We start from the raw sequence: 20,460 nt of genomic DNA, 5'->3' as shown, positions 1-20,460 counted from the left end.
TCCAGTCTCCTGGAGACATTGAGAAAAATAAGAAAGTTCTGAACTACTAACAGGGCAAAAGCCATATATAAAAATTTTAATTAAAATAAATATATATGCATATAGGTATTTGCTTATATATATATTCATTCCTGCCTTTACGTAAAATCAATAACAACTACACTTTTTCAGGATAGGGGAAGCCTGACTTGATGGTGGGTCATGTGAAAAGGGCCCAGCGATTTGCACCGACCTCAAGCCCAGCATGAGTCAGCACCGTGGTAACTGTCACAAAAAAGGCAAATGCTAACTTAGGCAGCGTGAGATCATGGGAGAGAATGGCTCCACGCTATTCTGGGCTGTTCTGCAAAGTTGCCTTCTCTTCTAGGCACCTCTTTCATGGGGCACTAACAAGCCAGATGGTGTTTAAAGCAGAATAGAGAGGGGGTTGGGGGGACTGGAAACCATGAAATGTGAGGAAGAATTGAGGGACATGAGGACAGACGGGACACATCTACCTAGAGAAAGTTTACATAAAACATAAGAGCCATCTTCAAATAGCTGAAGGGTTTCTCCACAGAAAAGAGAGAGGACATTCTTCTCTCATACACAACAGGACAAAACAAGGAATAAAAGTATTAAGAAAGGTATTAAATGTATTAAAAACAGAAACATCCTGGATGTCCAAGAAAGAATACAAAAAAAGGTTACAGGAAGGTGGATTCTGGCTCAGTAAAGACAGAACTTTCACATAACCCAACTGTCTAAAAAAATGAAGAGTTAACTTATCAGAGAACTCCTTGGCCACGGACTATGTAAATACCAACCTACTTTAAATTCAATCCCCCACCTCCATGTGCCCCAATACCAATTAGCTCCAAATCAGCTCTATTTTTTTCATGAATAACCATCATATTCTAACATACTATATAATTTACTTGTTATGTCTATTGTTGATTGTATGTTTTCCCTGACTAGAATATAATATCCTGTTCAGTAAGAATTTGTGTCTGTTTTTGTTCACTCATGTAACCTTAATGTCTAAAACTGTACCTGGCTTATAGTAGATGCTTAATAAATATTTGTAGAATGAATGAATGAATGGAGGCCAGAAAGCCAAGGATCATAAATGCTACATGGCAGGTACTCTTTTGTTTTTGTTTTTTTCTGGAGACAGCTCTGTCACCCAAGATGGAGTGCAGTGGCGTGATCATGGCTCACCGCAGCCTTGAACTCCTGGGCTCAAGTGATCCTCCCACCTCAGCCTCCCAAGTAGCTGGAAACACAGGCACACACCACCACACCCAGCTAATTTCTTAATTTTTCTGTAGAGACAGGGTCTCACTATGTTACCCAAGCTGGCCTCGACCTCCTGGGCCCAAGTGATCCTTCTACCTCAGCTTCCCAATGTGTTGGGATTACAAATGTGAACCACCATGCTCAGCCAAAGCAGGTACTCTTGATCAGGGTCCAGGGAAATGCTACAGGAAATCTCTGAAGTCCCTAAGAGCAAATGCAAAATCTGGTACGTGGGTGCATTTTTCTAGAGAGGGCTTTCGTCTGGTACCCAGAAAGATCCATGACCCAAAAAAAAGCTTAAGAGTGCCTCAGCAGACCAGGCGCGATGGCTCACCCCTACAATCCCAACACTTTGGGAGGCTGAGGCAGGTGGATCACTTGAGGTCAGGAGTTCGAGCCAGCCTGGCCAACATGGTAAAACCCCGTCTCTACCAAAAAATACAAAAATTATCCAGGCATGGTGATGCGCCCCTGTAGTCCCAGCTACTGGGGAGGCTGAAGTGGGAGAATCGCTTGAACCCAGGAGGTGGAGATTGCAATGAGCCAAGATTGCACCACTGCACTCCAGCCTGGGTGACAAAGTGAGACCCTGTCTCAAAAAAAATAACGTCTTCGCAGATGAATCTCTGTTGGAGGAAGGGTTGGACTTGAAAACGTTTTAGGATCCTCACCCAACTCTGATTCTACAATTCCATAAAAATGCCAGAGTCCCCAGTTGAAGGGGGAAGGGGCAGAGGATTAAGACCAGTAACACCCTGGGAGCCCAAAAACCACAGGAGCCTGGAACAGGTCAGAGCACGGTGGCTGCACTGCCTGCCCCTGCCCTGGACTCAGCAGCAGGTGAAGGAAAAGAAAGCTGCAGATGGCTTCTGAGCAGGCCTTCCACCATCCTGCTCTTAACACCTCAATCAAACATGGGGCAGCCACTGCTGAAAAGCTTTGACCCCTGAGTGGTGAGGGTGGGAGACTTCTAAAAGGTGCCGAGCAGTTGTGAGCCTCAAGCTCCAGCAACAATTCTCCTTAACGCTGGCGTGAACCTCAGTCACAGGATTCCCCTACAGTTCTGGCAGAGCGCCCCCTAGGGTGGCTGGATGGATATTTTCCGGCATCCTATTGCTCTGGGAGGCTAAGCGTCAGGTAGAAAATCTGATTGCTTCAGAAGAAGAGAAGGAGGAAGTTGCTTGCTGTTTTAACATGTAGCAACATATAAACAAATGCTTTGATAAACATTCAGGTGCAAGATACTATACTAAGCAATAGGGTGCACAGTGGGTGTTCAACAAATACTTATCTTAGTTGTTTATTAACTCAATATCACTCAGTCCTTCCATCTATCCTCCACTTACCACACACCCTGCCATCTTGTGCAGTATTCAACACACATACGTTCATGCACACGCATGCATATATACCGCTCTTTCAACACAAGGCTATCCAGTTTAAGATGGCTGCACATTAATACAAGCTGTCAGATTAACAAAGAATCCAAAGGCCCCAGTGGTTACCTTCTCATCGTTGTCTGTGTGGATGCAGTTCTTGTCTGGGTTCAACTCAGTCACTCCAGCTTTGATCCATTCTACACCAGATGGAATCACACTTGCCGTGGGACGACCAGATGAGGACAATTGTTTGGCACCAGCACCCACCAGTGTCCAGATTGGCTGGTAGAAATGTCTCTGAGAAATAAAGTATTTGAAGATTTATTGCAATTTGACACTGATCAAAAGGGGCCATAGCTAACAGTATGAGCTAGATTCTCTCAATCACTCCCTCCTGACCTTTAGAGCATCGTATGGAAAAGTCTCCACAAAGTTAGCTCTATTAGGCATCTCCTAGTACGGTAAGCTCTGAAGGACAGTCACTCCACACAAGAGTTCTTCCAAGATCATCAGAAAAGCTATAAACTATCTTTAGTGACCACTGCATTCTGTATTGCTGAAAGTTGATTTGGTGTTTAATACATACAGTTATATACACGTGCATATCTACACACATATTATGGATACTTCATGTGAACAAATATTTTAAAAATTAAGCCCAGCAGCCTAGATATGCTTCCTCAGGAGCATGTGGAGACAGTGGTAAGTCTGGAAAGTTTACAGCCCCTTCCAGGGGTCCTCTAAACTTCATTAACTTCCAACTGTGTTTCTCAAGCCCAGTGAGGGCTGTGTTTCCTGATCAGCCCTTCTACTTTCTCAGAGACTCAGAGATTTTACACTCAAAGACAATAAGTACCAGATCCTACTCCACAATGCAATGCATACCCAAACTTTCACTATCTTCTGGAGTTTTCTTGCTTCAGATGGTCCTTTTTTTTTTTTTTTTTAGACAGAGTCTCGCCCAATCACCCAGGCTGGAGTGCAGTGGCGCGATCTTGGCTCACTGCAACCTCCACCTCCCAGGTTCAGGCGATTCTTCTGCCTCAGCCTCCTAAGTAGCTGGGACTACAGGCATGTGCCACCACGCCTGGCTAACTTTTGCATTTTTAGTAGAGATGGCATTTCACCATGTTGCCTAGGTTAGTCTTGAACTCCTGACCTCAGGTGATTTGCCTTCCTCAGCCTCTCAAAGTGCTGGGATTACAGCCCTGAGCCACTGTGCCTGGCAACAGTCCATTCTTGATCTAAGTTAGTTGTGAAAGTTCTGGACACAGGGGCAAAGGGCAGATTTGTTTAATGGCCGCTAAGAATTCCAATCCACTTAGAGTAGACTGGGGACCAAGAGCTCTCAATATTGTCAAAATGCCTCAAAGTGGCTGGCCAGCACTGCCAACACCCACAGAGAGGTGAAGAGGACACCAGGAATGACTTTGCATTCTCCCTACAACCAATAATGTGATCCAAGAGGAGGAAGACAGAGGTCTCCATTTATGAGAGCTCATCAATGGCCAGTCCATCTTGAACAGTAAGAGGAGCAAAAATACAAACTCAACTTTTATTTTGAGACCATGAACATCAGCTCCAGCTATCACTAAACCAGACTCAGCAGGGAAAGTACCAAGCCTGGGGCTCTGGCAGCTCCTTCCAGAAATTCCTGTCCTGCACTTCCTCACGGGGCAGGCCAAATTTGATTCTGGCCGCCTGAATTGTGCCCAGGTCCCAGAAGAGCCAGTCTCCTTACAAAGAGAAGCCCGACTGGGAGACCTGCCCATGCATTAGCTAAAATACAACATATACCAGAAACAGTGGCCACCTGACACAGCTCTCAGACCACTGTCATTTAAAGTGAGGTTCCTGAATTGAACAGACGCCACTTTAAAAAGGAAAATGATAGAGACTGCCCCCTAGTTTCCTCTCAAATCATGGCCCTGGTTAACGTTATTCCCTACTGGGGACAAATCTTGAAAAGGAGTATGTCTTCCTTGTCCTGACCTCCCCCTGAAACAGGCACCTGATCCATTTTGCTTTTTCCTCCCAAGGATTCACCTCCCAACCGGTACATGCCTAGTTCCACAGGAAACATTAGGCACACCACCAAAAATCTTGAATATTTTTCTGAAGCTTTTGGACAATCTTAACATGTTTTTTGTGAGACAGTGCCTCGCTCAGTCTTCCCTCCTAGTGTCAGCTACCTTTTCTCCCTTATAATCTGCCCTTGCATTTAAATTTCTAAGCCCACTGACAGCTTTCCAGAGGCCTCCCTGCTCCCCAGCTCATCATCCCTTCTCCAGACAGGAACAGATAGGCAAGTGCAGTGGCCATTGATTTTCCTCTGGGCAAGAGGTTGGCATTGGGAGAGTGTTGTGGGTTGAACTGTGTCTCTCTCAAAGAAGGATGTTGACGTTCTAACCCCAGTAGCTAGGAATGTAACCTTATTTGGAAATAGGGTCTTTGCAAATGTAATCAAATTAAGATGAGGTCATTCTTGAACGGAGTGTGCCATAAATCCAATGAATGGTGGCTTTATAAGAGGGTCATGTGAAGACACAGGGACACAGAGACACACAGAGAACATTCTGTGAAGACGGAGGCAGAGAAAGGAGTGGCACAGCTGCAAGCCAGGGAGTGGCAAGGATTTCAGGGTAACCACCAGAAGCTGGGAGAGAGGCATGAGACAAAGCCGCCTGCCCATCCCTCTCACCCAGACTGCAGAGGGAGTGTGGCCTTGCCCATAGCTTGGTTTTGGGCTTCTAGCCTCCAGAACTGTGAGGGAATAAATGTCTGTTGTTTTAAGCCACCCAATTTGTAGCTAAGAAACTAATACAGAGGAGAACACTAAAAGTCAAGAGATCTGTCCTCCCTCTCTCTTTCCCTCCACTTCCTCCCAGTCCTTCCAGATAGGCTGCTTTCTGTGCCCAGGAGAAGCCCTAACGTGGACACATGAAGACCCATTGCTTGATAGTCATACCCAACCCCAGAACACTCACACACACACACACACACACACACACACACACACACACCCCTAGGCCCTCAAAAGGGGAGGCTTACCTCACTGGGCTCAACAATGGCCACATTGTCTGCACCCACTTTCCTCTTCATGCGGGCGGCCATGGTGATTCCACCGCTGCCCCCACCCAGCACCAGCACCTCATAATGGTTCCTGGCCGCGTGGCTGGCCGCAGTGTGCAGCTGAAGGGGGCCGACCTGCTGAGTGCCCAGCCTGAGCAGGCAGCCAAAGAGCTGGGCACGGGGCCCCGATACCACGGCCACCAGCGGCACCATCTTCAGGCAGGACCAGGCTGGAAGGGAAGAGACAGGGCTGTGAGTGCCAAGGTAGAAACCATCATGGGACTAAAGCGTTTTCTTTCCAGGAGGAAGGGAGGCCAGCATCTGGCCCGCTCCAGCTGGTCCCCATCATCTCTCAAGACCACTTTCCCCACCAGCTATGGTCCCAAGGTCTCCTGAGAGCACCAAATTGGTAGCTATCAATTGACTACACTTTCCATTTCTCCCCTTCCTCCTACATTCAGGCTATCGAGGACTTTGTTTGAATCAGGTTCCCCAACTCTTTAAGTCCTTCCTAATAACCAGTCTGTACCCATCCTTGTCCATGCGTACGATCTAGGGCACCATCTGGTTGTATCCAGCTGTTGGCCCATTCTCCACTGAGGCACACTCCCCAGCGCTTTCTTTGGGTTTTCAGTCCGTTAAAACTGATATACGAGTCCACAAATAGAGACCTACAACATTCCTTGTAGTAAAAGGCACCTGAGACCTTGTTGAAACAGAAAGCGTCTAGCAAGAAACCTACCTTCTGCAACTCAGAGTACCCACCAAGGCAATCAAGGCCTCAGCCCCCATCCAGAGGCCTCCTGGCTCTGCTTGCCCAGGGAAATACAATGTAATCAAATCACTGGCTACAGACACACAACTGAAGGCCCTCCACACCTCTAGCAATTTCAACCAGATGATTTTGGAAAGCCATAAAAGGAGCCCTGCCTGGTATCATAAAGTTATATTTTACGGGAGGAATCTGCACATGCTGCTGACCAGTCTTTTATTACATCCAATTCAGTAAACAATTTCTCCTTAATGGTTCCTCCGAGAGACTCACTTTACCTTTAAGAAAACCTGTTTCTACTCTGAGCAGTGAGTGCTTTGGCAGAGAGGAAATTAAGGCTTCTCAGAGACTGACCTTTGCTTCACCCCATGCACAAAGCTGGCCTGACATCCAGGACCCCATCCACTCGTAAACCCTGAGTGGCCCCGGCTCATGATATCTCACTCCCTGGGTATGACAGTGCCCCAAATCCTACCGTCAAGTCCAGTTCTTAGGGTTCAACACTGCTCCAAGAACCCTTTATTAAAATGCAAGTGTCCAGCTGGGGATTAACACTTCTAGCTGCTAAAGTTACTAACTTATTAATGAAATGACTTAATTACATTATTTCCCCCCTCCCGACTGGAGAAGAGGAAGCCTGCACAAGGGGATTAGAGAAAGCAGAGAGGGCAAAGGGGCTATAAAAAGAAAGGCAGGCCTTGGAGTGGGGGGGAAATAATAGGGAATGGGAAAGAGGAGCCAAGGGGCTGTTAAGATTAACTTTATTCCAGAGTTTTGGTGCCCCGACAAGTTCTTCAATATTTCAGATCTGAGAAGCAACCTAGAGCTGTAGGAAGGGGATTTGGAGGCCCACGGTAAGTAGGACAGGCTCATACAGTGTTTCCAGGAGTCTGGAGTCAATACAACCCTTCTGGAAACTTACCCTTTGATCCTGCATTTCCATTTCTAGGAATCTAATCCAAGGAAATAACCTCTAATACTGAAGAAGAAAAACCACTACGCAGATGTTTTTCCCAAATGTATTCATAATCTGGTCACCCCTCTGTTAACTGGTTTGTGGATTAGGGCTAATTATGTCCTGGGGACAGAAAAACAAAAAACTGCAGGCTCCACACAGGCCAGGGAAGGCTCAGGTCACCACTTTAATATGGGGACAGACAGCAATGCAAATATCAAAACACTGGGGAAAGGTTAACTAAAATATGGAACACAAGATGATTTCTGTAGTCTTTTAAAATTATGTTAATAAGGAATATATAGGCCAGGCGTGGTGGTTCACACCTGTAATCCCAGCCCTTTGGGAGGCCAAGGCAGGTGGATCACCTGAGGTCAGCAGTGCAAGACCACCCTGGCCAATATGGTGAAACCCTGTCTCTACTAAAAATACAAAACTTTTTAGCCAGGCGTGGTGGTGTGCACCTGTAATCCCAGCTACTAGGGAGGCTGAGCCATGAGAATTGCTTGAACCCAGGAGGCAGAGGTTGCAATGAGTTGAGATCGTGCCACTGCACTCCCACCTGGGTGACAGAGTGAGACTCTGTCTCAAAAAAAAAAAAAAAAGGATTAATATATATATATATATATAAAAATAAAATGTTTACACCATGATCAGGATACAAATTAGAAATGCAATATTCTCTCAACTATGTAAGAGAAAATGTGTTAGAAAAAGCAAAGCCAAAATCTTAACACTGGTAAGTGGTTTTCTCTGGGTTTTAGAATAATGAGTGATTTTGATTTCTTTGGCTTTTACGTATTTTATAAAAGTCTCTACTATACACATACATTAATATTGGCTGGGCATGGTGGCTCACACCTGTAATCCCAGCACTTTAGGAGGCTGAGAAGGGGGGATCACCTGAGCCCAGGAGTTTGAGACCAGCATGGAAAACATGGGGAAACCCCATCTCTATTTAAAAAAAAAAAAAGAAAATTAACCAGGCATGGTGGTACACCCAGCTACTAGAGAGGCTGAAGTGGAAGGATCACTCAAGCCCAGGAGGTCAAGGCTGCAGTGATCTGTGATTTCACCACTGTACTCCAGCCTGGGGACAGAGGGAGATCCTGTCTCAAAATAAATAAATAATATTAATAAAATCTTCCTTTAGATGATAATTAACATTTACTAAGTCCTTTACATAAGCATTTAACTTGTGAGTTGGCTACCACTATCATTCCCATTTAACAGATGGTAAAACTAAGGCAGATAGCAGTTAAGTGACTCTCAAGGTTATACAGCCCATGGGTGGACTGTGATTTGTACCCAGGTATTTTGGTGTCAGAGCCTCTGCTTTTAACCACTACACCATACTATCTCTATGATCTTTAGAACAATACGTCTCAACAGCAACAAAACAATGCTTGTGTGATAATGTTAAACGGGGGAAAAAAAAAAAACGACCGGGCACAGTGGCTCACGCCTGTAATCCTAGCACTTTGGGAGGTCGAGGCGGGCGGATCACAAAGTCAGGAGATCGAGACCATCCTGGCCAACACAGTGAAACCCCGTCTCTACTAAAACACACAAAAAAAATTAGCTGGGCATGGTGGCGTGCACCTCTAGTCCCAGCTACCGGGGAGGCTGACGCAGGGGAATCACTTGAACCCGGGAGGCAAAGGTTGCAGTGAGCCAAGATTGCACCACTGCACTCCAGCCTGGGCAACAGAGCGAGACTCTGTCTCAAAAAAAAAAAAAAAAAAAAGAAGCTCTGCACCACCCTGCTACCTTGCCCTGTATGTCTCTTCCGTATGGCCATTCCTGAGCTGTATCCCTTATACTAAACCAGTAAACTGAGGTAGAGTGTTCCCCTAAGTTCTTTGAGTAGTTCTAGCTGATTATAGAAGTTATACTTTCTACAACTTCCCAGAAAAGGGAAACCATTTTTCATGGTACTGATACCTAAATATTAGCAATGATTTTAATATGATTATAATTATTTTTCCTCTTCTTTGTGTGTACTTTTCTCAAATTTTCTTTAATACACTGTACATTTTAAATTTTAAAACTTACTCAAATAGATTTTTTTTAGATTGAAGAGAAGAAGAAATCACCAAGTAAGATATTGATGTTTCATACGGAAGGAAGAAGATATTTTATGGTGTGTACCCAGTCATCACATCCTGCCTTTCTTTCTAAATGTCCACAGAATGATAGAATCAGAGCAAAACTTCTCACTTTCCAGAAAAGAAAAATCATGTTTTCATGGTCCTGACACTATATCTATCCCCATGGAAAAAGCCCCAGAGAAAGAGCCCCATGGGGCAGGGGCAGGAGGAGCAATCTAGGAGGAGGCCTGGCTAAGTTTCTGGTTTCCAGCCACCCTGTCTGAGGTTATTTGGCCTCCAAGTGATACAAGAGTTAAGAAAAATTTACTTAGGCAGATAGTGACGGTATAGAAGTCCTCAGTAAGGTTTTCCTTTTAATGAAAAGCAGCCCCAAATCATTTTCCTGTCTAACAAAGAGCAGCCTGTAAAATCGAGCTGCAGACATAGATGCTGGCGATCATGTTCAAGATGGCGGCTCCATTTTCCCTTTGCTTTGTCAGCCATGTGTACAGTAAGGAGCAGACAAGATGGTCCCGACTGAGGGGAAAGTTCATTTGCATAACAAAATGAGGGTGGGGAGGCCAGCCTTCCTGATGCAGTATGTAAACATCATACCCGATCAAACCAATCTGTGAGCCCTATGTAAATCAGACACCACCTCCACCAACCTGACTATAAAATCTGACATATCCACCACCAGCCACATCTTTCCACTCAGAAGACCTCTCTCTCTCTCAATAGAGAGAGTTGTTTTTCTTTCTCTTTTCTTCTGCCTATTAAACCTCCACTCCGAAACTCATTGTGTGTGTCCGTGTCCTAAATTTTCCTGGTGCAAGACGACAAACCATGGGTATACACGCCAGTCAACGTAGCCACTTCACTAGCTCCCTTCCAGTCTAATACTTCATGGTTCCTCTCTTGAAAATTTACACAAATATTTCCCTCACTCAGCCAAGAAGGCTACTTCTGCTTTATTTCATTAATTATCCATAGCCTATTCCTGGATTCCGTATTTATAAACAAAAAGTCCTCTGAACCAGATTTATCGACATCATTAACAGTCACGAAGCAGAATGTCCTGAACTTTGCAGTCAAATTTCACTTTCCAACTTAAGAAACAACTTCAAAAACACAACAGAATGTGTTAGAGGAAATGTCCAAGTTTCAAAATGCCCAAAAATCTCAATTACTTTCTAATTCTAACAATGTAACATCACCTAAACATACAAATCAGAAAACTCAGAACCATAATCCAACCCTGCCTATGGAGAAGGTGGAGCATGATGCAATGTCAAAGACCAGAAACAAACCAGGGCAATAATGCAGAATCATAATTTTTTAATGCCACTTTTTTTTTTTTTGAGTCTTGCTCTGTCACCCAGGCTGGAGTACAGTGGGGAGATCTCGGCTCACTGCAACTTCCACTTCCTGAGTTCAAGCGATTTCCCCATTTCAGCCTCCTGAGTAGCTGGGATTACAGGCACATGCCACCATGCCTGGCTAATTTTTGTATTTTTAGTAGACACAGGGTTTCACCATGTTAGCCAGGCTGGCCTCATGTAATCTGTCTGCCTTGCTGTCCAAAGTGCTAGGATTACAGGCATAAACCACCCCACCCAGCCTAAATGCCACTTTTAAACCATGGTGTAATATAAAACATATTCTGTCTTTGTTCCTGGTTCCTAGCTCCAAGTTCCTAAAACCCTTGGGATAACCTGAGGAATGGAAGTGTCATTTGTTTTTCATAATGAGTCCCTGAGTTTATGCTAGTAAGGTGACTCAAGGTGGGATCCCTAGATGGCTTCAGGAGGGGGCTGGTCACCAGAAAAACCAAACATGTGACTACGATTAGAGGGTTGGAACTCTCAGCCCCACCTCCAACCTTGGGAGGGAGAATGGGGCTGGAAATTGAGCTAGACAACAAGACAAGAGCTTCCGGGTTGGCGAACTCACTGATGTGCTGGATGGTGGTGTGACCAGAGGGGGCCTGGAAGCTCTGCACCATCCTGCTACCTTGCCCTGTATGTGTCTTCCGTATGGCCATTCCTGAGCTGTATCCCTTATACTAAACCAGTAAACTGAGGTAGAGTGTTCCCCTAAGTTCTTTGAGTAGTTCTAGCTGATTATAGAACCTGAAGAGGATGGATCATGGGAGCCTTGGAATTTGTAGTCAGCCAGACACAGGTGTGGGTCCCCTTGGGGCCAGCAGCAGATGCCCTGCCTTGCTGGCGTCTGAAGTGAGGGCAGTCTTGTGGGACTGAGCTTTAAACTACGGGGCCTCCACTAACTCCGGGAGCTAATGCCACAACTGAATTGAATTATTGGGCACCTAGTTGGTATTGATTGGTATTGAAAAAGAGAACATATATTTGATGTTAGAAGTGGCATCAGAAAACATCACTTAGGAACCAACAGGAATTTCTGACATTGACCTAAACCAATTAATAGCAACAAGCAGAGAAAGATACAATTGAAGGAAGCAACAGCCACACAATCTTTTTTTCTTTTTTCTTTTTTTTTTTTGAGGCGAAATCTTGCTCTGTCACCCAGGCTGGATCTTGGCTCACTGCAACCTCCACCTCCCAGGTTCAAGCAATTCTCCTGCCTCTGGCCTCCACAAGTAGCTGGGATTACAGGTGCCCGCCACCACACCTAGCTAAGTTTGTATTATTAGCAGAGATGGGGTTTCACCATGTTGGCCAGGCTGGTCTTGAACTCCTGACCTCAAGTGATCCACCCGCCTCAGCCTCCCACAATTCTGGGATTACAGGTGTGAGCCACCATGCCCGGCCAGCCACACAATCTTAACGAGAAGGCAAAAAAAAAAAAAAAAGGAGGCTCACGCCTGTAATCCCAAAACTTTAGGGAGGCTGAGGTGGGCGGGTCACTTACTTAAGATCAGGAGTTTCAGAACAGCCTGGCCAACGTGGTGAAACCTCGTCTCTACAAAAACTAGAAAAAATTAGCTGGACCTGTGGGGCGTGGTATCCCATGCCTGTAATCCCAGCTACTCTGAAAGCTGAGGGACAAGAATTGCTTGAACCTGGGAGGTGGAGGTGGCTGTGAGCTGAGATCACACCCCTGCACTCCAGCCTGGGCAACAGAGTGGGGCCCTGTCTCAATCAATCAATCAATCAATCAATCAATCAATGGAAGACCAAACTGGACCCTAAAGTCAGCAGAGAAGAAATAGAAAACTGAAAACTTCTGTCAACAAGGAGCACAAATCTCATATGATTTCTTAGTCTCCTCAGAAGATAGCCTGAAACATACAGCTTTTTTAAGAAATAAGAATTAACTATTGGCAGGACATGGTGGCTCACGCCTGTAATCCCAGCACCTCGGGAGGCCAAGGTGGGCAGATCACTTGAGGTCAGGAATTTGAGACTAGCCTGGCCAACATATCAAAACCCTCTCTCTACTAAAAATACGAAAATTAGCCAGGCATGGTGGCACACGCTTGGGAGGCTGAGGCACAAGAATTGCTTGAACCCAGGAGGCCGGGGTTGCAGTGAGCTGAGATCATGCCACTGCACTCCAGCCTGGGCAACAGAGTGAGAGTCTGTTTTTTAAAAAAAGACAGAAGAAGAAGGAGAAGGAGGAGGAGGAGAAGGAGAAGAATTAGAATTAACTACCAATGATACAGGAGAAAGCAGCCACTTCATCTCTACATTCTTACAAGATGAAATACACTTAAAAATCAAGGCCATGCCGGGCATGGTGGCTCACGCCTGTAATCCCAGCACTTTGGGAGGCCGAGGCGGGCGGATCACGAGGTCAGGAGATTGAGACCATCTTGGCTAACACAGTGAAACCCCATCTCTACTAAAAATACAAAAAATTGGCCGGGCGAGGTGGCAGGTGCCTGTAGTCCCAGCTACTCGGGAGGCTGAGGCAGGAGAATGGCATGAACCCCAGGGGGCGGAACCTGCAGTGAGCCAAGATCGCGCCACTGCACTCCAGCCTGGGCGACAGCGAGACTCCGTCTCAAAAAAAAAAAAAAGAAAAAAAAAAAAAATCAAGGCCAGGTACAGTGGCTCATGCCTGTAATCCTAGCACTTTGGGAGGCCCAGGTGTGAGGACTGCTTGAAGCCAGGAGTTTGAGACCAGCCATAGCCAAGATGCCAAAACCCCATCTCTACCAAAAATTCAAAAAAAGAAATTAGATGGGTGTGGTGGCACATGCCTGTAGTTCCTGCTACCTCGGAGGCTGAGGTAGTGAAAGGTGACAGCGTGCTGGCAGCCCTCGCAGCCCTCACTCGCTCTCAGCACCTCCTCAGACTCAGCGTCGGCTCTGGCCACGCTCAAGGAGCCCTTCAGGCCGCCACTGCGCTGTGGGGGCCCCTCTCCAGGCTGGCCCAGGCTGCAGCCAGCTCCCTCTGCTTGCCGGGAGGTGTGGAGGGAGAGGCACGGGTGGGAACCGGGGCTGCCAGCAACGCTCGCGGGCCAGCACGAGTTTCGGGTGGGCGTGGGCTCAGCAGGCCCCACGCTCAGAGCAGCAGGCCGGCGCCGCAGGCCTGGGTAGTGAGGGGCTTAGCACGGGCCAGCAGCTGCGGAGGGTGCACCAGGTCCCCCAGCAGTGCCGGCCCACCGGCGCTGCGCTCAAATTCTCGCCAGGACTCAGCTGCCTCCCCACAGGGCAAGGCTTGGGACCTGCAGCCCGCCATGCCCCAGCACCCCCGCGGTGGGCTCATGCACGGGCGGAGCCTCCCTGACAGGCGCCGCCCCCAGCTCCACGGTGCCCTGTCCCATTGACTGCCCAAGGGCTGAGGAATACAGGCGCGTGGTGCGGAACTGGCGGGCAGCTCCTCCCGCGGCTCTGGCACGGGATCCACTAAGCAAAGCCAGCTGGGCTCCTGAGTCAGGTGGGGACTTGGAGAACTTTCATGTCTAGCTGAAGGTTTGTAAATGCACCAATCAGCAATCTGTGTCTAGCTCGTTTGTAAATAAACCAATCAGCACTCTGTGTCTAGCTCAAGGTTTGTAAACACACCAATCAGCACTCTGTGTCTAGCTCAAGGTTTGTAAACACACCAATCAGCACTCTGCATCTAGCTAACCTGGTGGGGACTTGGCGAACCTTTATGTCTAGTGAAGGGATTGTAAATACACCAATCAGCACTCTGTGTCTAGCTAAGGTTTGTAAACACACCAATCAGCACCCTGTCAAAACGGACCAATCAGCGCTCTATAAAACAGACCAATCAGCTCTCTGTAAAATGGACCAATTAGCAGGATGTGGGTGGGGCCAGATAAGGGAATAAAAGAAGACTGCCCAACCAGCAGTGGCAGCCGTTTCCGGTCCTCTTCCACATTGTGGACGCTTTCTTCTTTTGTTCTTTGGCATATATCTTGCTGCTGCTGGCTCTTTGGGTCTGCACTGCCTTTATAAGCTGTAACACTCACCGTGAAGGTCTGCAGCTTCACTCCTGAGCCAGCCAGACCACAAACCCACCACAAGAAAGAAACTCCAAACACATTCGAACGTTAGAAGGAACAAACTTCAGACACGCCACCTTTAAGAACTGTAACACTCACCACGAGGTCCGCGGCTTCATTCTTGAAGTCAGTGAGACCAAGAGCCCACCAATTCCGGACACAGTAAGAGGATGGTTTCAGCCCAGGAAGTGGAGGTGGCAATGAGCCAAGATCATGCCATTGCACTCCAGCCTGGGCGACAGAGCCAGACCACACTGCAAAGGTTAAAAAAAAAAAAAAAAAAAGTCAGGCACAGTGGCTCATGCCTGTAATCCCAGCACTTTGGGAGGCCAAGGCGGGTGGATCACTTGGGGTCAGGAGTTAAAGACCAGCCTGGCAAACATGGTGAAACCCCATCTCTACTAAAAATACAAAAATTAGCCGGGTGTGATGGCACACACCTGTAATCCCAGCTACTTGGGAGCCTGAGGCAGGAAAATCACTTGAACCCGGGAGGCAGAGGCTGCAGTGGGCTGAGGTCACACCAGACTGGGTGACAGCAAGACTGTCTCAAAAACACACACACACACGCATAAAAATTGCCCATGTCCCACCTTCTCATTCCCCCTTACCCCAGCAATTCTAAAAAAGCGAGGCCAGGCGCAGTGGCTCACACCTGTAATCCCAGCACTTTGGGAGGCCAAGTCCGGTAGATCACCTCAGGCCAGGAGTTCGAGACTAGCCTGGACAACATGGTGAAACCCTGTCTCTACCAAAAATACAAAAAAAATTAGCTGGGCATGGAGGCAGGTGCCTGTAATCCCAGCTACTCAGGAGGCTGAGGCAGGAGAATCAATTACTTGAGCCAGGGAGGTGGAGGTTGCAGTGAGCCAAGATTGTGCCACTGCACTCCAGCCTGGGCAACAGAGAAAGACTCTGTCTCAAAAAAAAAAAAAGAAGAAAGAAAAAGAAAAACATCAATAAGGTAAATTTAACATTCATTTACCAAATGTCACGTGCAATATATTTTATAATCAAGTAGTATTATGCTTTTAAGTTAGATTAAAATTTCTCTATTCTAAATTGGTTGTGTCCCTCCTTCAAAGGATGGGAATGAATGCTTTGGTATGACTGCAGTCTAACTGGAGAAGTAAAGTCCCTGTTGACTGAAAGATAAGACAGCTGACTGGGCATCCCCTACTTCCATCACTGGCCCCTGGTTCCAGACCTGGTCTGGACAAGTCTTTAGGACTTCATACCTTTCCACTACAGCCCTTCCTGGACAAGCAATAGACTGCCTGTGTCAAAAGCTTCCTAAATCTTATGTCACATGACATGGTTTGTGAGCAGCCAGGGCACTTGGCAGAGTTCAGAGCTGCTGGCTAAGCAAGAATGACTCAGAGCATTCTTAATGAAAGATCCACCAAGCCAAGGATTGTCATCAACCCTTCAGCTATTTTTGCTTTTGAGGACACAGTGGGTCTTTGACTTACAATTGTTTCCTCTCAAGCCTAGGCCAGGCTGGGCCCACTCTGCTTTGGGTTTCAATAACCACAGGGTCAACCTTTAACAGATCACCTTTATAGAACACTTCCAAAATCAAAGAGGGAAACAGTCAACAGTCTCCAGCTCTTGTCGCCTACCCTGTTCTTCCCGCCAGACCCGGCCCAAGCTTACTGTGAGCTGTTGGTCTGGATCTCTGTAGCTTCCAGTCTCAGGGCATGAGTGAGCACTGTGTACACAGCACATGTCAGGCTTACACCTGGGGCCCAGGTAGAGGGACTGTTGGAAAACTCCTCCTCCTCCTCAACTAAATCCTCCCACTTGGGCTTTCTGGGCATATTTAATTAATTAAGTCAGCCCTAATGCTATTATCAGTTATTTACACCTCTTAACCAAATATTTTCTTATTTCAAATCCAGAAGACAGGGTTTGGTAGGAAAACAATCTATTCTGGCTGGGTATGGTGGCTCACGCCTGTAATCCCAGCACTTTGGGAGGCCAAGGTGGGCGGATCATGAGGTCAGGAGATGGAGACCATCCTGGCCAATATGGTGAAACCCCATCTCTCCTAAAAATACAAAAATTAGCTGGGTGTGGTGGCACCTGCCTATTATCCCAGCTACTGGGAAGGCTGAAGCATGAGAATCGCTTGAACCCAGAAGGCGGAGGTTGCAGTGAGCAAAGATCGTGCCACTGCACTCCAGTCTGGTGACGGTGCAAGATTCCGTCTCAAAAAAAAAAAAAAAAACTATATCGAAATAATAACTAACATTTATTTTTTATCAGTTATACGTGTGCTGTCTCAAAGACTCCTCATAACCTTATAATACAATCCCCATTTTACAGATGATAAAATTGAGGGTTTGAGTAGAGATAGAGAACTTGCCTAAGGTCACATGACTAAGCAACAGAACTTAATTCAAACTATCTAATAATTCAAGAAAAATGCCTATTGGCTGAAATTATTTTATTTTATTTTGTTTTTGAGACAGCCTCGCTCCGTTGCCCAGGCTGGAGTGTAGCAGCGTGATCTCAACTCACTGCAGCCTCCGCCTCCTGGGCTTAAGCGATTCTCGTGCTTCAAGTCTCTCGAGTAGCTGGGATTACAGGCACCCACAACCACGCCCAGCTAATTTTTCTACTTTTAATAGAGGTGGCATTTCGCCATGTTGGCCAGGCTGGTCTCAAACTCCTGGCCTCAAGAGATCCGCCCGCCTCGGTCTTCCAAAGTGCTGCGATTCATGGGCCTGAGCCACCGGGCCTGGCCCAACCCACTTTAAATTTGAATGAAAATAAAATAATCCCAGCACTTTGGGAGGCCAAGGTGGGTGCATCGCTTGAGCTCAGGAGTTCAAGACCAGTCTGGGCAACAGTGCGAAACCCCGTCTCTACTAAAAATACAAAAAGTAGCCAGGCGTGGTGGTGTGCTCCTATAATCCCAGCTACTAGGGAGGTTGAGGCAGGAGAATCACTTGAACTCAGGAAGAGGAGGTTGCAGTGAGTGGAGATTGCCTCACTGCACTCCAGTCTGGGCCACAGACCAAGACCCTGTCTCAAAAAAAAGAAAAGTAGCTTGGTTGAATCCCATGGAGTGAGATGGGAGATGAGAGTGAATATATGTTTTGTTTTGTTTTTTTCTGACAGAGTTTCACTCTGTTGCCCAGGCTGGAGTGCAGTGGCATGATCTCCGCTCACTGCAACATCTTCCTCCTGGATTAAAGTGATTCTCCTGTCTCAGCCTCCTGGGTAGCTGGGATTATAGGTGCCCACCACAACACCAGCTAATTTTTATATTTTTAATAGAGACGGAATTTCTACTCCTGACCTCAGGTGATCCACCCGCCTTGGCCTCCCTGTTATTAAATTTTAGCTTACTAAATAAACTGAAAAGAAGGAAATTAAGTTTTTTTGGCAGAGAAGTGCAAAGTACAATAATAGTACTAATTTAATTTTTTAAGAGTCTTTATCTTTTAGAAATATACACTGAGATTCTTATAGTTGAAATGACTCAGAATTTGCTTGAAAATGTTTTAGGAGGCGTAAGTGGGTAGGGGTGTGGATGAAACAAAATGAGCCAGGAGTTGGCAATAATTTGAAATCAGTGGATGGATATATATGGATGTTCCCTGTGGCAGTCTATTTTTGTACATGCTTGATGAAAGTTTACACAATAAAAACTTAAAACGAGTGAATGAATGAAAAATCAAAAGGACAGTATGTCAGAGTGAACACTGGTTTTGCTCTTTAGTCACTGAAATGTTAAGGTTTGGGCATATTTCAATAATAGCAAGATACTAGCAATACAAGTAATAGCAACACAACTTATAATCATACATCCTCCCATGTGCATAGAGCTTTACAATTCACAGGGCCCAAACCTGAGCCCACACTGGAAGTACTGATATCACTTTACAAATGGGGAAACTGAGGTTCCAAGAGGCGAGGTCACTCAAGGGTTTCACACAATGCATCAGCAGCAGGGCCAGAGCTAGCATGAATTCTTTTTCTGATGAGCAACTTTTTCTGAATATCCTTTGCAGCAGCAATGCAGGCATTAGCAGGAGCTAGCAATTCAGAGAAGGAGCAATTCCCAGTCTGCACCTTCCAGCTCCAGGGATGGCCTCTCTGCTGCGATAGGGCAAAATAGAAGAGTCCTGTATCCCTGGGTAGCCCCACATGCTGTCTCCTAGAGGGGCAGGCCTCTAAGCAGGGGCAGAGCTGGGTTTTATGGGCATTGAAGCCTATACAGTTTGGGGCTTCAAATTTGGGGTTTCATAACCCAAAATTACAAATACAAAATTAGATACAATATCTAATATGTATTTTGAATGAGAAAGTAAATCACAACAAATACCTGGATCCTTGGTGAGTCAGGACCCTTTGTTCTGAGATCGCTTTTAGAAAATGTATCAGAAATACAAACATAGCAATGCTTGCTAGTTACAACCTGGCTACCTCCTGGAACATGCGAAAACTCCCTGCACCCACAGACAATAAAGGGTCAAAACAAGATTTAACTGGAGGAGGTGAAAGGAATGAGGGAGGCAAAAAAAGCAAACAACATCATTTCCCTATTACATGAAGGACATTCCTGGAAACTGGCTCACAAGATTATAGAAGCTAACTCCCAAATCTGTAGTCAGCAAGCTGAAGACCCAGGAGAGCCTATGGTACAGTTTCAGTCTCAAGGCCAGCTCAAGACACAGGACAAGCCATGTTTCAGTTGAGTCTCAACACTGGAGAATATCCGATGTCCCACCAACAAGACACTCGGGCAGGGAGGGCTGATTGTCTCTTATTCACGGGAGTGTTAGCCTTTTTGTTCTATTGAGGCTTTCAGCTGGTTGTGTAAGGCCAACCCACATTGGGGAAGACAATCTGCTTTGCTCAATCTACCCATTCAAATGTTACTCTCATCCAGAAACACCCTCACAGGCACACCCAGAATACCATTTGACCAAATTTCTCTGCACCCCATAGCCCAGTCAAACTGGAACATAAATTTAACCATCACACCCTCTGACTTAAACTCTAAGAAGGCAGGTCTAAATCTAAAAATATCTCAAAAAGGAAACTGTTACTGTCACCTGACTAGCACAACTTTGGGTGCCAAGAAAATGCCAAACATTAGCCCATAAATGAGCTCCTTAGCATGATCTCCTCTTAATCTGAAATACATGCAAGTAATGTGTCCAATAATATTTACAGCACATATCAGTGGCACTGCATTAAATACGTCATGAAACCAGGAAGGCAACTGTTTCCCCTGCCTGTCAATATTCTGAGTTCTGCTGTATTAATTCTGTTTTTAATTGTCTGTATTTTTTTTACGGTTTGACATTTTGGGGCCTTGCTAATCCCAGAGAGACTGCCCCTCCCAGGACTAGCTAACTCTGAGAGATGGTAAATGGCTTGCCTGACTTGCCTATGACCACACCTTTGATATGTAAACCAATCAATCCAGAGCCATATTCTGAACTACCTCCTCTATCT

General features: G+C 46.2%; 1 protein-coding gene across 3 annotated transcripts in view; it reads right to left on the bottom strand.

Moving 5' to 3' along the window:
• SQOR (sulfide quinone oxidoreductase) overlaps positions 1–20,460 on the bottom strand; it is a 58,482-nt gene that overhangs the window by 26,969 nt on the left and 11,053 nt on the right. For 2 of the 3 annotated variants that reach the window (XM_032176298.2, XM_032176299.2), the window contains exons 2-3: positions 5,709–5,959; positions 2,784–2,954 (exon numbers count right to left, since the gene is read on the bottom strand). In XM_032176298.2, coding sequence (XP_032032189.2) covers positions 2,784–2,954; positions 5,709–5,942 — 405 coding nt within the window. In that variant the 5' untranslated portion in view covers positions 5,943–5,959. Of the gene's footprint in view, positions 1–2,783; positions 2,955–5,708; positions 5,960–15,084; positions 15,140–20,460 lie in introns of those variants that run through there. The other variant, XM_032176300.2, reaches the window with a different exon arrangement.

This window comes from Hylobates moloch, unplaced genomic scaffold (assembly GCF_009828535.3).
Source record: "Hylobates moloch isolate HMO894 unplaced genomic scaffold, HMol_V3 SCAFFOLD_14, whole genome shotgun sequence".
Classification (NCBI taxonomy): Eukaryota; Metazoa; Chordata; class Mammalia; order Primates; family Hylobatidae; genus Hylobates; species Hylobates moloch.
Note: the sequence above shows the minus strand (reverse complement) of the source record. Positions and strands in the feature narration are given on the sequence as shown.